The sequence below is a fragment of the Centroberyx affinis genome, unplaced genomic scaffold, assembly GCF_046629955.1.
Source record: "Centroberyx affinis isolate AG114_WGS23_722 - 3 ecotype Tasmania unplaced genomic scaffold, CSIRO-AGI_Caff_v1 ptg000369l_1, whole genome shotgun sequence".
NCBI lineage: Eukaryota > Metazoa > Chordata > Actinopteri > Beryciformes > Berycidae > Centroberyx > Centroberyx affinis.
Genome location: NW_027279040.1, coordinates 748,740 through 764,831, shown reverse-complemented (window position 1 = coordinate 764,831; position 16,092 = coordinate 748,740). Strand labels below are relative to the sequence as shown.

The 16,092-nt window shown below is 40.0% G+C and overlaps 1 protein-coding gene across 1 annotated transcript in view; it reads left to right on the top strand.

Moving 5' to 3' along the window:
- Nucleotides 1–16,092, top strand: part of sbf2 (SET binding factor 2) — a 109,511-nt gene that overhangs the window by 38,608 nt on the left and 54,811 nt on the right. Inside the window, 4 exon segments of the mRNA XM_071515768.1 lie at nt 3,205–3,342; nt 9,472–9,606; nt 11,649–11,759; nt 13,321–13,426. Coding sequence (XP_071371869.1) covers nt 3,205–3,342; nt 9,472–9,606; nt 11,649–11,759; nt 13,321–13,426 — 490 coding nt within the window.

Genomic DNA, 16,092 nt, shown 5'->3' with positions numbered 1-16,092 from the left:
TTCTTAGGCTGGCAACAATAAGCCTGAAAAAAAAAAAAAAAATACCATGTGTGAACACCATTGTGTTAGATGCACATTCAGTTGTTGAAAACCCGGTTTGGGGGGCATATCCAGATTAAGTTAGTGTAGTAGCTAGTGTAGTGAAGGGAATGAAGTAGTGTATTGAAGTGTAGCGTGAAGTATAGCTAATGAATAACATTTAACTTTAGGCAACAAAAAATCTTTATCTACAGCTATAGTCGAATACCCAAGTCATTTCGAATATTCAAATAACTTTGCCGATCCCTACATGTAAATATGATAACATTATCCCCTAATAGCCCAGCTTGTGCCACCTGGTTTAATCCGTAATGGGGCAAGATAAATGGAATAAGCTTTTACTTCTCTCTTATTCAGTCTATTGAATTATTCAGAATATTGCTGAACTGTTTGCATGCATGTAAACATAGTGAGTGACAGGTGTTGTGTCTCACAGCCCACTTGGTCCGTCTATTGACTCCTTACTTGATCCAGCTACTAAATACAAGGTCAAATCCTTCATAACACACTTTTCTTCCTGTTAGTGAGACAGCCATGATGTGAGTATTATCGACAATAATGATGGTAGTCTGTTTGGATGTTATGGTCTCTGAATAAAGTGAAGTTTATAAAAGGAAGAGTAAATACTGGCCTGAGCAAAGTGTCTTTGAACCTGCTCCAGCTCTTAAGAGTCTCTCTGCAGACCTACGGGCTTCAGAGTAGATAACAGCTTAAGGGAAACACTGACTAATATCAGTACAGGAATGCTCTTACCAGCACAACACCACGTGCGCTCTGTGCATCAATCTCACTCTCACAGTGAGATTCACAGTCACTCACTCACACATAACTGTACACACGCACACATACACACTCACAGGAACACACTCACACTTACTGTACACACACAGGATTTTAGACCTGTGATCTTCGGAGGTATGCGGTCCCAAAGGTGTTTATCTCCTCTGCGACAATAATGAATGACATAGTTGGAATATTTTAGGACAGGATCACAGTTATCTGCACTTGTCCTTGGGTCCTGTCTGGGCCAACTGTGTATCCTCCCCCCCAAAACACACATACACACACATGCACACCTCACCACAATGCAGGTTTAACAGATTTCCTGCAATCTATTGTATCTGCTGGAGGATGGTGGCATCCTGGTCTAAACCTCCAGGTTAATCAAGCCAAAAAAAACCCCGCTCCTTTTCCTCTCTTCCTCCCTTAATCTCCCTTCCTCCCTCTCTCTCTCTCTCTCTCTCTCTCTCTCACACACACACACACACACACACACACACACACACACACACACACACACACACACACACACACACACACACCACTCTCTTGCAGTCATTCTTTCTCTTGAAATCCCCCAGTATTTCCTCTGTCTTCCCCTTCTCTCTCTCTCTCTTTCTCCTTTTTCTGCCCCAGGTGACACTACCTTGTCAGTGTATCTGTCTTTTTCTGTACATCCATCCATCTATCCATCTCTTCGTTCTTCACCTACCCACCTACCCCCCTTTCCCCAGTCTCCCCACTTCCTCCATGTCTCCAGTGATCCCCTGTATATCCCCTGAGGAGCAGTCTAAACACTGTTTCAGAGCCAGTCCAGTTGGGCCTCCAGCAAAAACACTGGGAGACTAGACACAAACAGTCAGCTCTCTGTCAGACCGAATGTCCGTCTGCTTCCCGTTGTTGGCCCTCCGCTCTCTTTTCTGTCACTCTCATTTTTTCAGTTTCTCTCTCAAAGTCACAATTCCTTTCTCTTTTACCTCCTCCCCCCCATCCCTCCCCTCCCATACACACACACAAACGCACACACACATACACCCCCCCCCCCTGCATTGAGAAAATGCTTTTTGGTTTTGCTTTATGATTCAGTTTTAGACGCCCCACACTAACGATCAAGTTTTTCTGCCAATTTAACATTTTTTTTTTATAATAATGTTGATGCATTAGGATATACATATATATAGATATACTGTATATATAGATATATTTTTTTAAGCTATCCACACTCAGCAGATGCTTTGTGTCAGGATTGGTTAAGACTCCCGCTGTTGCTTTGAGACTTTAAACTTGTTTGAAATGTTTTTTATTACAGTTACATTTTTTTCTGAGTTTTAGTGCCCACAGTTCGCAAACAATGGCTCAGTGCTGTCATGCATTCAACATTGTTTGATTCTTAAAGCCTCAATAAACAGTGCGTTTGGAAATGTAAATAAAAAGTAATTTCACCAAAGATTCTGGAAGAGCTTCACTTACCTCACTTACATTTGTAACTTTTAAAAACTGTCATATTTCAAAATACAGATTTGCTTTACTTGACAAATTTAAACAAAGCTATTACAGCCTCAAATAAATTCAAGCTTGGCTGTCACATGCTGTCAAAAGATCAATTTGAGAGTGAAAGAGTATCTTTAATCCAGTCAAAATATAAACAAAGCCAGTAGTGGAGAAGTCTCTTTACAGGGGGCGCTTTAACAACCTTTTGTAATGTCAAAATGTTTTATTGTTATTGTTTACAATATATTGTTTTCTTATTTGATGATTAATAAAATCCAGTTTCGACAGCAGTCTATAAATTTTATCTCTGTTATTCAGTCTCCATTTTAACCCATTTTTCATCTGTTGTTCTAATTGGGTTCAATTGGGTGAATATGCTTCTTAATTCCTGTTTTTTTTAACAGTGGTATCAGTATTTTTCCATCGTCCTCTCTGGTTCAGACGTTCCCTTTTACGATCAGACGGTTAATGAGCTCAGGCAGAATGGCCTGGCACCTTAGACTTTCAAGGAAAACAAATACGTGCCATTTCCCACTCTGATGAGCGGATGCAGTAGCTGCACTGAAACAGGACATCCTGTCTGCATTCTCCACAGTGGCATCAGCAGTATACCAGCTAATTTACTAATACCCCATTCACTGAAGAGTTGAATGGGTTACCAGCAGATGGTCTCAAGGGGCCTCAAGACCCCCAGCTCTTAACACTTTAGGTTCAGCAAAGAAAAAGCTGAAACTAACTTACACACATAACACATTTAGCTGCATTTTGTCCTGTCTGGCTCAGATGATGTATCTCCGAGGTTGCTTGTTCCTCATTCAACTGTGTGTGTTTATCTGTGTTGTGTGGATTGTGCTGTATGTGGCTCTGATGGGACGGTTTGTGTTATGTTTGCAGTTCTGCCAGCCTGGAGGTTGGAGGCTGTCCAGAGAGAGGAAGGCACCCACCTTCTTCACCGTTGTGCTGACAGATATCGATTCAGACAGACACTACTGCTCCTGCCTCACTTTCTATGAGGCGGAGGTCAACCTGCAGGTAAGATGGTATCACACACACACAGTCACACACACACACACACACACACACACACACACACACACACACACACACACACACAAATACGAGTATGCGTTAGGACTGGGTAGAGTGATCTGACAAAACAACTATCCCTATCTTTTACCATCTTTAAAAGTGCATTTTCATCCAATAATTCATTCATTCATTCATTCTCTCTACCAGCTTATTCCTCTTCAGGGTCACGGGGGGCTGGAGCCTATCCCAGCATGCATTGGGTGGAATGCAGGGAAACACTGTGGACAGGGCGCCAGTCCATCACTGGGCTAACACAAGTAGACAGATATTCATGCGCACTTACATTTATACATATGGACAACTTAGAGCCTCCAATCCAGCTGACTATCATGCGGAAACCAGAGCACCCGCAGGAAACCCATGCAAACATGGGCAGCACATGCAAACTCCACGCAGAAAGGACCAGGTCATTCCTGCTGTGAGGCGACAGCGCGAACCACTGAGCCACCATGCCACCCCCACCCAATCATTATGTGGTGAAATCTGTAACCAGAAAAATATATTTATTATTTTTTGTTGTCATGGGATATCTCCACTGTACAGTAGGCTACTCAGCATGAAGTATTGATGATGATTGGTCCAGCTCTCAAATCTGTTTGTAAATAGGCCGATAATAACAAATAGTTCAATTGCTTTAGTTGTTCAGCATAAAATAAGATAGTTAAAAGACTTGAAAAGAAAAGCCGTAGGCGTCTGTAATTCATTCTTGTCAAACTTGTCATTATTGAGTTTTAATAACTGTCCTAGCAGTGGCCCGTGGCACAGCAGCTTTCATCAAACATCAGGACAACATTAGGACACACGTGATGTGACGCAAGAGACAGTAAAAGAGAAATATAGGCTTATTCTTCTCTTCTTTACTTTTCTCAGTCAATATTAACCTGATGGTCTTAATTGTGGTTTGTTATTTTGTCTTCCATGGCGGACCGCAATGGAAAGAAGTGTTTTAAGTAACGCTTATTGTGCTGTCGTCTGGGGTCAAATACACACAATTTTTTTTTTCAATTGTGGATTTTTCTTTTTCCCAAATCCAATCCAATCAAATCTAACCGCCCTCAAATGTGTATCATTTAAAGATTTCTTGTAAGTTAATAGTTAATAAGGCCAGCCCAAAAGTAGTGATACCAAAGACCAGGATGCCAAATGTAATTGCATTTACTTACACCTTAAATTACCTACTAGGAGACACAGCTTATGCATCATTTTACTCTGGGGAAACTTATTTTGTTTTCAAATAAGATGATCCTGTGATGACAAGTTCCTGTAAAGAACACCGGTCTGATTTTGTTTACAGCGTGATTGACAATTTCAGCATGATGTTGATAGATTGGTTGTTGATAGATGTCTTCTGAGGCCACCAGCAAGAGGACACTCGTGAGGTCACATCCAGCCTCGTGTGGCTCTCACATGGCGCTCTCTCATGATTCTTAGAAGCCAGTGGGCAGATATTGGTTGGTCAGTGTGATGGTTTTTATTTCCTTTTTCCGTTTTATGCTTATTGTTTTGTTTTTGTAATGTTCTGTGGCACATTTTTCACCATGAGGAATGTCTATCACGTGCCTGATGTGTTCCAGAAGTGGAGGCTTGAGTAGAAAACAAAGGCGTTCTTGGATCCAGCCTAATAAATCGAACGCTGGCTGAGGGACGCTGATGCGAAGCGAGGTTTGACCTGTTCAGTATGTTGACATCTCCTCCCCTCCAGCACGAGCCATTGGATCTGCTCAGGCACACATGATTGTGTTTTTGATGGCAGATTAGCTGTCTTTACACAAATGTTCAAAATCCCCATAAATTATTGATTACAACAGAATTCTTTGGAAGGGATCCTTTGTAGACCTATGAATGATCTTGTCAAGGTTTCTTACTGCCAAAATCCCACAGAATACCAAGCTAATTGTTTCACTGTGTTCGCTTCGTTAGTGGCCTTAGATGACTCGCGTCCCCTGGCCTGCTGCGATTTCTCATCGTTTTCCATGGAAGGCAGTTGTCAATTGCATTCCAGTTAGATCTACAATACAATGTCTAATTAATTGCTGTACAAGAAATAGCTGTCTCTTCTCAAAAAGAGGATGAATCACTTTGATGGAATGTCCAGACTCAACATTATAGTAGCGCATCCTTTCTTCATTACTTTAGGGTTTCAGATTGTTGTGTGAATCAGAGCGTAATTACACAAACATCCCTCTGTTTGCCACAATGCACAACTGGGCAGATTTTTCCATGTTGTTTCAGAGGAATGTTTCGTTTCGTCTAAACTGCCACATCAAGGGGTGAATAACCAAAAATAGCCCAATTGTTAACCGTCATGGGGTGTCTTTGGCCTCTACCGGAAGAGCCTACTATCTGACTAACTCTCATTGCTATGGTAATGTCCCTCAGCTGTCTGAACCCCCTTGGGGACCGCAGCCCGGTGGATCATCCTCACACTGTACTGAAACCTTAATCCTCCTTGGTCTATTTTCTGTCCTCCTCACATACTGGCCCAGTGAAGGATGGAGAGAAAGGGAGTCCTGTCATTAATAAGGGATTTAGACTCCGTTATGGGGCTTAATGTGCCTCTGCGCTGCAGCAGCTCACCTCACTCCTCTCAATCATCCTGGTCCCTGTCCGCCTCTCGCTGTTCTTGATCGTACTCCAGACCAGTATTTGTGTCTTTGTTCACTGTAATGTAGGAATTGGGAGCCAATAAAAATATTTAGCTGTACATTGCTTTGTGTTTGTGACATACGCTATCATTCATGTAGTCACACACTAGCCATTCATGTATGTTTTAGGTTCATAAACGTCCTGAAATTGTGATTTAAGGGATGGGAGCTTTGTAACTGTTCTAATTTTTGATTCAGTTTAATCATGATCATGTCAGATATGTCAGGTGTCATTTAGAGGGACTTCCACTGCGAATACTGTATGAACTAATATGTTTAAAAGATGAAAAAAAATATATATATCATAATATATGTATTATATAATTTTGTCACCTCTCCTGGCCAACAGCTTCAGAGAATCACTGATCTACACCTAAAATATATACTTCTTTATAAACATATTAAATATATAACAAGTTTAATATATTTATAGTATTTGAAACTCTTTTGAATTTTCTGGATGATGTAAAATAAAATGTCTAAAAAATTGTTTAAACATGTTTGGAGTGACAGAAGAGGTTGTTCTTCTTGCTGCATTCTTCTATGGCACATCTTTTGATGAATGGCTTTTATTGATGAGGCACTTGGGACCCCTTTGCTTTTGCCTTTGGAAATGTGCGATAATATGATCAGAATGATGTTGCTTTCCCTTCAGATTAAATGAACATTCAACATTATTTTGAAAAAACATGAAAACTGACTTGAACACTTCCCCATGAGGGATGAGATTTAGTTTGCAAATACACACTACTAGAGTTGTGTTTTTTACAATTAGGTGTTCCTCTTATCTAGAGCAGCTTGCAATGAGCAAAGTATTTGTGTCTTGCTAAAGGACACATGGGTGCTGATGTGTACATTAGACACTGTGGGGATTGAAGCTTTAAACTTTTTTATGGGATGGACTAGCCACAATCTGCCTGCTGTTTAATTATGAGATCAAGCTATATTTGGCCCGTTTCGGTCATCATTTTCCTGCAAAACAAACACACATTCCTAGATCCAGCATATGGCTCTGAAGATCTTTAGAAACGTGAGGGTGTTTTAATGATCTTTACCCCCTAAACCGACATCCTTATCTACACAGTTGGATTCCAGAGAGTCCAGACAGGCAGTAGAGGAATGTATTTTCTCTGATAATTGAGCCAAATCCTAAGAATAATGGTGAAATGTGATCCCCATCTGAATGGGATATTTTGATCCCATCCTCCTTGGTCCCAAGATGCTCAAGCACTTATGGCATGTTTTCATTGCCTGGAGAAATATACCAGATTGTGATAAGGGCTTTAGCCAGGAATGAGCGCTGAGAGGTTGGTATCTCAGTATTCTGATAGCGCTCACGGATGCACGGTAGAGACAATTAGAACCAGATTGAGACGGTTGGAAATTGACCCTTCCTTGTTCTTGTCTCAATAGAGCACTTTGGGGAGAAGTGGATAGCATTTTTGGTCAAATTACTCGTGGCAAAAATCACCTCATAATCTACATTTTCTCTGACATGAGCTGATTATGGCGCTTAATGCCTTAGTCATGATGCCCAGCTTTTATCTTGAGCGCAGGCCTACGCAAATGAATTCCAGTTCAACTTTCTTAAATAGGCCAGTTATTATGTCTTCTTGCACAAGTTGCACACTTTTCTTTTTTTTTTATTTTCCACATCACTCTTGAAGTCTTGTAATATTATGTGCTAATACGACAAGGATATTATAATATATAGATTAGCAAAATGTTAAGGAGTTTATTTTCTTTCAAGTTCTTTTTTGTGCACAAATGTATGTGGCATCCAACAAGTTCAGAATAAAAGACATTGTATAAGGCAGGTTATTGATTTTCTTACATTCCGTGATTAAAGCGATCGTCTTAATGGCTTAAATGGCTGGAAGTGGTCCAATTTCTTCATAAACAAAACAATTACTGTACATTGTGCAATTCCTACCATCATTTATATTTTGTCACATTAATGTCACTGATGATTTGCTTTTGGCCTTTGTTAGTATGCGACTCCAGGAGGGAAACAACGCTCCTCTTCTAAGCTCCTCTTGGCGTCATCTGCTGTAAACATCTACTCTAAGGAAATCCTCTCACATGGATCTTTTCTCTTTGTAGGCAAGATCGTTTTATGAACCCCATGGTAATTTTAGAATATCTTTTTTGTTCTTTCAACAACTCTGGTGGGATCAGCATCTGTGGTAAATGGGGAAAGATTGGGAAAGGAGATGTTTTACAGCCTAACCTCTGACAAATCTGTGTCTCCTCTCAGGGGGAAAAGGAGGATTTTTAAGTATTTTTGGGATGAATCTCCATCTTCGCCCGGGGGTTTTGGTTTTAGTCCGGCTGCGGTCTTATAGCAGTAACACAGTCAGCCTTGAAGCCTATTGTATCATGCGCCCATCAGAATGAAAATGGAAAATGGAGTGTCGTAATCTGGGTTTCCCTCCAAGAATTTTTATGTGAATTATGGTGTATCAAATTAGGGTTATTGAATTTCGATAAACTTTCCTCAATATGGCAAAAAAAAAAAAAAACGTTTTTTGTCACTTGAGGTGGAAAAGTTTTTTGTCAACGTGTCAGTTCTTTAAGTGAGCGCTATGCATTTTTTTATCAGGCACCCTTGTCCCCAAAAGCTGTTTTTGTTGCACCAGCTCGTCACTTATCAAAGTAAAGAGTCTTTCCATTTTTCTCTGTTTTCTGATGTAGTTGCAGTACAGGAAGCCTTATTATTCATTCCAGCACAGTTGATGGAAACACACCTAGTTTGCATTTAAATTTTTTACAACTTCAAAAGCTTGCATAATTAAGCAATATCACATATCTCCAAGTGTGATATTGCTTTTATACAACAGTTCTGTAAACAAAGCTAATTATCAAGTAATGGTAATTTGGGACAACAGATGATTTTTGTCTTTTATTCATCTCCGCCAACAAAAAACAGTTTAGTTCCCTCAGGATTCCACTACCAAGTGTTGCTAAGCAACAGGTAAACTGTTTCCCGACTGCAGGCTAGCTAGCTACTTTGAGGTTTGCACAGACAAATTCAGCGCATCTTCCCAATCGTCCTCCTCGTATAGTACATATAGTAAAAAGTCCCAGTGCTGTTATATTGTATCTCAGCACTCATGGAATGCCTCTTGTCCAATCAAATTACTCGACCGCAACTAACTGTTGTATAAAATTCACTTGATGGTTGGATGGAAACATAGCTATAGTTACAGCACTTCCCTGAGGAATACTGTATACAAATAACACATGAGATGTATATGTCAGACATGTATTGCAGTGGGAAATGTGATGAGCTCGAGGCACATGACATATTCACAGGCTAAACTGGGAGCTCAAAAAGTCTTGCATGCTCTACAGTACAGTTCAAGGTCTTTAGTCCATGACACTTTGTTGAACTCGTCCATTGAAATAATTTATTTTAATGTTTCAGGGATCAAAGACCATTGAGGCCGATGGAGATGATGATGAAGAGGGGGAGGAGGACGGCCTGATCCAGCCAGCTCAAGTCTTTGCACCAAAAAGTCTCATTCTCGTCTCCAGGCTGGATTTTCCCGAAATATTCCGGGTAACAAGACACTGTCCGATTAAATCTTCATTAAAAATGGTTTCCCTATTAAGTATCCTATCCGGTTCGAAAGGAATACATGGGACTTTTGGGCAAAAACGTTCTTTCATCAACTTACCATTGCAGATTGGTGTGTGTGTGTTTAACTGTTAAGTAAATTATTGTACGCTTTTGAGATCATGCTAAATCTGTCTCATACTGTCCAATAAATGCACACAATTTGCTTAAGCTCTGACACACACCTCAGCAAAATGAATGAGCACACAGAGGTAAAACTGCGACCGATCTTCTCATCACAGGATAGTAAGTTGATCAAAGAATTTATCCGCCAAAAAATCTGTGTATTCCTTTGTGTTCAATATTTTCATGTACTTTTTATGCCTCCGCAAGGCATTATGTTTTTGGGTTGTCCATCCGTCCGTCCCATTCTCGTGAACGCGATATCTCAGGAACGCCTTGAGGGAATTTCTTCAAATTTGGCACAAACGTCCACTTGGACTCAAGAATGAACTGATTAGATTTTGGTGGTCAAAGGTCAAGGTCACTGTGACCTCACGTCCGTCCCATTCTCATGAACGCAATATCTCAGGAACGCCTGGAGGGAATTTCATTACATCTGGCTTAAACGTCCACTTGGACTCAAGGATGAACTGATTAGAATTTGGTGGTCAAATGTCAAAGGTCAAGGTCACTGTGACCTCACAAAAGACGTTTTTGGTCATAACTCAAGAATTCATACTGTAATTATGACAAAAATTCACACAAATATCTAATAGGATAAAATTATGAAGTGATGACATTTTATATCCAAAAGTTCAAAGGTCAACTTCACTGTGACATCATAATGTTTTGCTTACCACTGTAGCTGAGAAAACAATCTTGGGTCATTCTACAAAAATGGTGGAAGTGCTGTCACTTACTTTTGCAGACACTTTTAATATCCGCCTAATAAAAAATAAATCATCCTTCAAAAAGATTATGAAGAGGCATTTATTGGCATGCAGATGACAGACTGAATAGTAGGAGGTATAACTCTGTGCCAGTTTTCAATATTCGTGTTCTGCTTCATATGGGTTGTATTATTCTCATTTTTTTTTTTTTTATATTATCTATATATTGATATTTAATTAGTATTCCACCTAAATGTACGTTTCAGTGTTGACTGAACTGATTGAATTGTATGTGAATGTAATTTAGTGTATATTAATGTAATTTAATTTTTATCATGTAATGTGTTACGTACAGTATGTCAGGTGTGGACCCCAGGAAGATTAGCTGATTGCCATGGCATCAGCTAATGGGGATCCTTAAATAAACAAATAAACGTCAAAATCCTTTAAGTTGACCTATTAATCACATGAATTATATATGTTCAATAAATAAAGACTGTCCTTGCACTGATAAAACAAGGTTTATTGGCAGAGGCATACAACCGCGAGGCGGTTATTTCTAGTTTTTAATGGTACAACACCTTGTTTTTCGGAGGCTGGATGAATTGCCCTTTTTTAATAAGAGAGAGAGAGAGAGATAGAGAGGTGTAGGTGTGTGGACTCCCAGTCAGCTGTGATATCCTGCCAATCCCATACTTAGACTGGTGACAGTCTGCTCCTGTCACCAGAACACACTGTTGAAATACTGTGCAATCAAACCTTGGCTTAAAGTCAGAGACAAATCGACCCCTAAAATCACTTTTCTTTTGCATTGCCCAGATATTTATAGGCTTGTAGGCTATTGATTGATTGGTTGATGTAGAATAGTGAGCATTTGGTATATAATCAAATGGGTTTCTCTCTCAATCTGTTAATTTGTCTCTCTAAATCTCTCTAGATCTTTAACATACAGGTTAAATAAAAATATATAAGCTGTCACGTTTCCATGAAACAGTGCAGTCTTGTCAGTGAAGGTTTTTAGCCTAGATGTGGAAGATGTCAACCCATAAGCTACAGTATAGATGAATATTCATGTTGTTGTTATCTCCTGTATGTGTCTGTGTGTTCAATGTAATATCTGACCAAGCTGTATTTCATGTGTTTTCCTGGCAGGGCTGCTTGGGTCTGATCTACACGGTGTACATCGACAGCCTGAGTTTCCCTTTAGAGGGTCTGGTGGCCAACCTCTTTACATTCCTGGTTCCTGTGGCTGGCGGATCCCAGGTAAGTCTTTACTAAAGCAAAGCATTCCCAGAATACCACAGTCTGTCTGACCTCTCGCTCTGGTCCTGCTGGCCTGCTCCTCACAGAGGGACCCAGATCCGGGCCAAACTACAGGCTTTATTGGGTTAATGTCACTGCTGCGCTGCTGTGAGGTGCTGATTATTTGTGGAAGTGATGGCTGAGCGCTCGCTGTAGTTTTAGGGCCCTGTAAGTCCTGCGCTAGCCAGGGTTGAAGGAATGTTTTGGTTCCGTGCAGCTATTAAGAAAAATGATTTATGTTTTCTGTCCAGTCGATCAGGAATTCCTCGTTTAGATGGTGCCAGAGATTGTCATCCAGCCACGGGCAGAAGTGTTCGAATACATATTTTTCTTTTTTTTTTTTCAATAGTGTTTTGTGCTTCTGTCACTTGGAGCAAAAATACCTCAGACAGATTGGGGTGGGGTAAAAGAGAGCGGAGCTATTACATTGTGTTTCTAGTGTAATGGAAAAATACAGATTTAAAACTGCCATTGGAAAAATACAGATTTAAAACTGCCATTGGAAAAATACAGATTTAAAACTGCCATTGGAAAAAGACAGATGTAAAACTGCCCTCATTGCTCAGGTTAAACATTCTTATATTTTGTGTTTGGTGGCTATATGTCGAAAGGTCAGGCTAAAAAAATCTGACAAACTTGGCAGTAAATTACATTAAATAGATTAAAATGAATTGGGGACCCAAACGTGCCTCATTACTGAGTTAAAAGTCATGATATTTTGTTTGAAACAAGGGCTGATGTCCTCTGAGAGGGAAGGATTTGGCCCACATTTCAGATTTCCTTCTTCCCCAACAAGACGCCATTCTTCTTAAAATCCCAAACGCTCGAGGCTGATTTGAACGCATCATTATTTAGAAGCCTTGGCAGTGGAACAGACTCATTCTTCAATACAACACCCAGTCAAACATGAAGGTATGTCAGGAATCATATGACTGGAGACCTGCTGTCTGTCTGATTTTCACTCCACTGAAGAACCACTGTCCTCTTCCTCTGTATCTTCTAGGCCTGTACTAACCATATTTCAGTACCTAAAATCTATAATGAGAATCAGAATCATTTTAATTCACCAAGCACAACTGGTTCACCAGGAATTTGCCCTGGTTAATTGTTGTTGCCATGCGACAAGAAACACAATTCAGGAGTTCGCTTCTGTACACTACATACATTGTTTAACATATGTTTTTTAATGGATCCTATTGAGATTGCTGCAGCTGTGTGCTGTACCAGTTATATTTTGGTGAACATGTAATTAGGTTTTCTTTCCTCTATGGCAGGCAGACTGACTCAAATGGCTAATTCAGTCCTGCAGCTGCAGTGTCTGTGCAGCACTGAACAACACGTGTCCTCTTAATTCAATGAGGCCACAGTCAACTCTCCTATAAGTCTGTGTGAATGAGTGTCGATCGCGGTGCGGCTCGGCCTTGTATATACATGACGCCAGTAGACGTTTTCCATCACCGTCTGATTTGGGTACGAAAATGTTCCCTTTTCTGACCTTTGCCTCTTTTGTTTTCCTTTACAGAAGCTGTTTTCCCTGGGAGCGGGAGATCGTCAGCTCATCCAGACTCCTCTGAACGACAGCTTGCCTGTGACATGCAAGAGTGTGGCGCTGCTCTTCCAGCAGCTGGGTGGGTCCGCAGGCCGTCAGTTAACAAAACAGATAGTAGTCACCAAGTCAGGTGGAGACTTAATGAGTCACAACATGACTTGTTAATGACTACATGACTTTATGACCTCTTGTTTATTTGCTAATAAAGTAGATCCTACTGTATCCAGGAAGCTATTGTCATAGGTCACGTATAAACACGCCTTATTCTGGATTTAAGCCATTTCCGGAGAGCTTGTATGGTTGGTGTCTATAATCTGATGGCGGATACTTTCTACTCCAAGAACATTTGTCTTAATCATATTACTGGCATCGTTTTCTTAGTTAATTTAATTAAGCAGCTTAATTTGTGTGACATATTTCAAATTCATTCAGCTTTGATCCTTATCAAATGTTTGTAAGAAAAACGACATTTTTAAGAGGCTCAGACGCACTATGCCAATCACATGATGGTAAATTACAGTAGGACTTTTACAAACAGTAGACTTTTGCAATGAATAGCCATTAATCACTTGGATTAATTCTGCACTAAACATGTCTGAGGCAAGATTACATGGTTTTGCTTTGTCCCATCAGTGTTTCTGTAATTTTGAAGCACGTGATGAAGATTTGATGCGGTTTGGTGGCTTCACATTGCCATGTTTGCACAATTTGTTAACTCGTCAAGACTGGAAAAGTGCAATACAGTGTGCCTTATTCACCACGACTCTTACTGATAATCTGATACACTGTTTAGAAAGTTTATCCTATCAGTTTGCCAAAGGCTAGGCTTTGGGATAAATCATAAATGAAACTATTGTACATTATATTGCTAGATGCCGTCACTCAGAATCGGCCATAATACCCATTGATCTACATAGTTCACTGTCAAGTCTAATCATAGTTGAGAGTTGAGAGTGAAATTAAATAAGGTTCACCTGAAATTTTATTTGATTTGTAATGGAAAATTGGCTCTCATTTCAGCTCATTTGATTAGAAGAATGTGGTTCAAAACAGAGTGGATTATATTTCTTGAGAACATTAACACTGTCCTCCTGTGTTTGTTTGGACAGAGTGGCGAACGTGCAGATGGGGGGTACTTAACCGATGCACATGTGATCAGGGTCATGTGGAAGGCATGCATTTGTAGCCAATCTGGATACACAAGAACAAAGCAAATGGCCTGTGCCTTGACATAATACCATGGATTGTGTCAATCTTCACAAGCCTGTTTTTGTTAACCAATCTAGCATATTATCCAGCACGAGTCCATAAAGCAAGGAGTCCACAGTTCATGTCTGTGAGAAGCACTCAACATATGTCACCATTCTTGATCCAGGCCAGTTCTCTAGCCTAGCTGTTGTTAAAGTTACATAGGAGGTGGAAGTTGTTATTGTTGTGCTGAAGTCAAACAGTCTGGAGCAACACATTTGTCTGTTGTTTCATAGCCAGACCGTCTCAGTTAGTTTAGTTATGATAAATTCTCAGGAAGAGGAGAGATAGAAAGAAGTGGTTGGACACTTTCCCCAGTGATCACTATGATATAACCAGAACCTAACCTTCATATTGGCCTCTCTTTCTTCCTCTAACTTCTCCAAATTTTGTCCAATTGGGCACCAGTTGTTTTTTAAGATAATTGTACAGCATGTCTACTTTGCTGGATAGTCACAATGAAGAGAGACAGGAAGGATGGGAGAAAGAGAGGGGAATGATATGCGACAAAAGGTCCCAGGCCAGATTCAAACCCAGGATGTCCCAGGTACACGGCACTGGCTGCACTGCTGTACGAATGATGAATAATCCATGACCCTGCAAACCAAATAGTGCGGTCCGATGAGTCAGTGAATGAAAGCTTAATAGTTTTTTTCCATTAGTCAGAAATTAAAGAAAATAAAACTTTGCTTGTTTTGCAAGCGGAGCTGTATGTGGTCATCATGAGCAAACTGCTTACAGTGTCAAGGTGTCCTCGATGTTCTTCTGTCCTGTTATGCTTCATGCTGCTGTGCAACAAGGCTCAGAGGGTTTTATTACTTAGGCTGATGGTTGCTCATCTGCTAACCACAGACATTTAGTGGCCCAGTCTATTTCCTGATCATACATGCCAAAAGGTGTCCAGTTCTTTATAATCTTTTCGCCTTCCTCCTTATGTTCTAGCAACAAGTAACAGATTGTTGTAGAATTTAGCCGGGTCCTTAACCCCGATTCGATTGGTCCATTGGCTGTTTTTATAATATGAATGTTTTTATACATATATATAATGTGTAGCATGGACATATTTATGCAGTAATTTCTGATCGAGAGTCAAGTAGAGCTGAACAGTTAAATGAAAAAAAAAAATTGAAATCGCAATATGAACTTAATCGCAGAGGCTGCAATTAATTGCTTAAGAGAGAGAAGCGTCAAAACTGGATTTCTAAACAAGGTGTTTTAGTGCTCCGTGTAATCTTTGGTACAATATTGGTCAAAGCATTTCATCATACTCAACCTTATGGAAGCCCATTCCCGCCGCTCAATAAAATAAAAACGACTCAATTGTGACTTTATTTCTCACAATTCTGTCTTTTTTTCCTCACAGTTCTGACTTTATATCTCGGAATCCTGACTCTGTCACACTGACATCTTTTTTTTTTTTAACAAAATCACTTTTTCTTTAAACAAAGTTCTAAAAAATGTATGACAAGAAAAACTTGGTGATGATATGAATCGCAG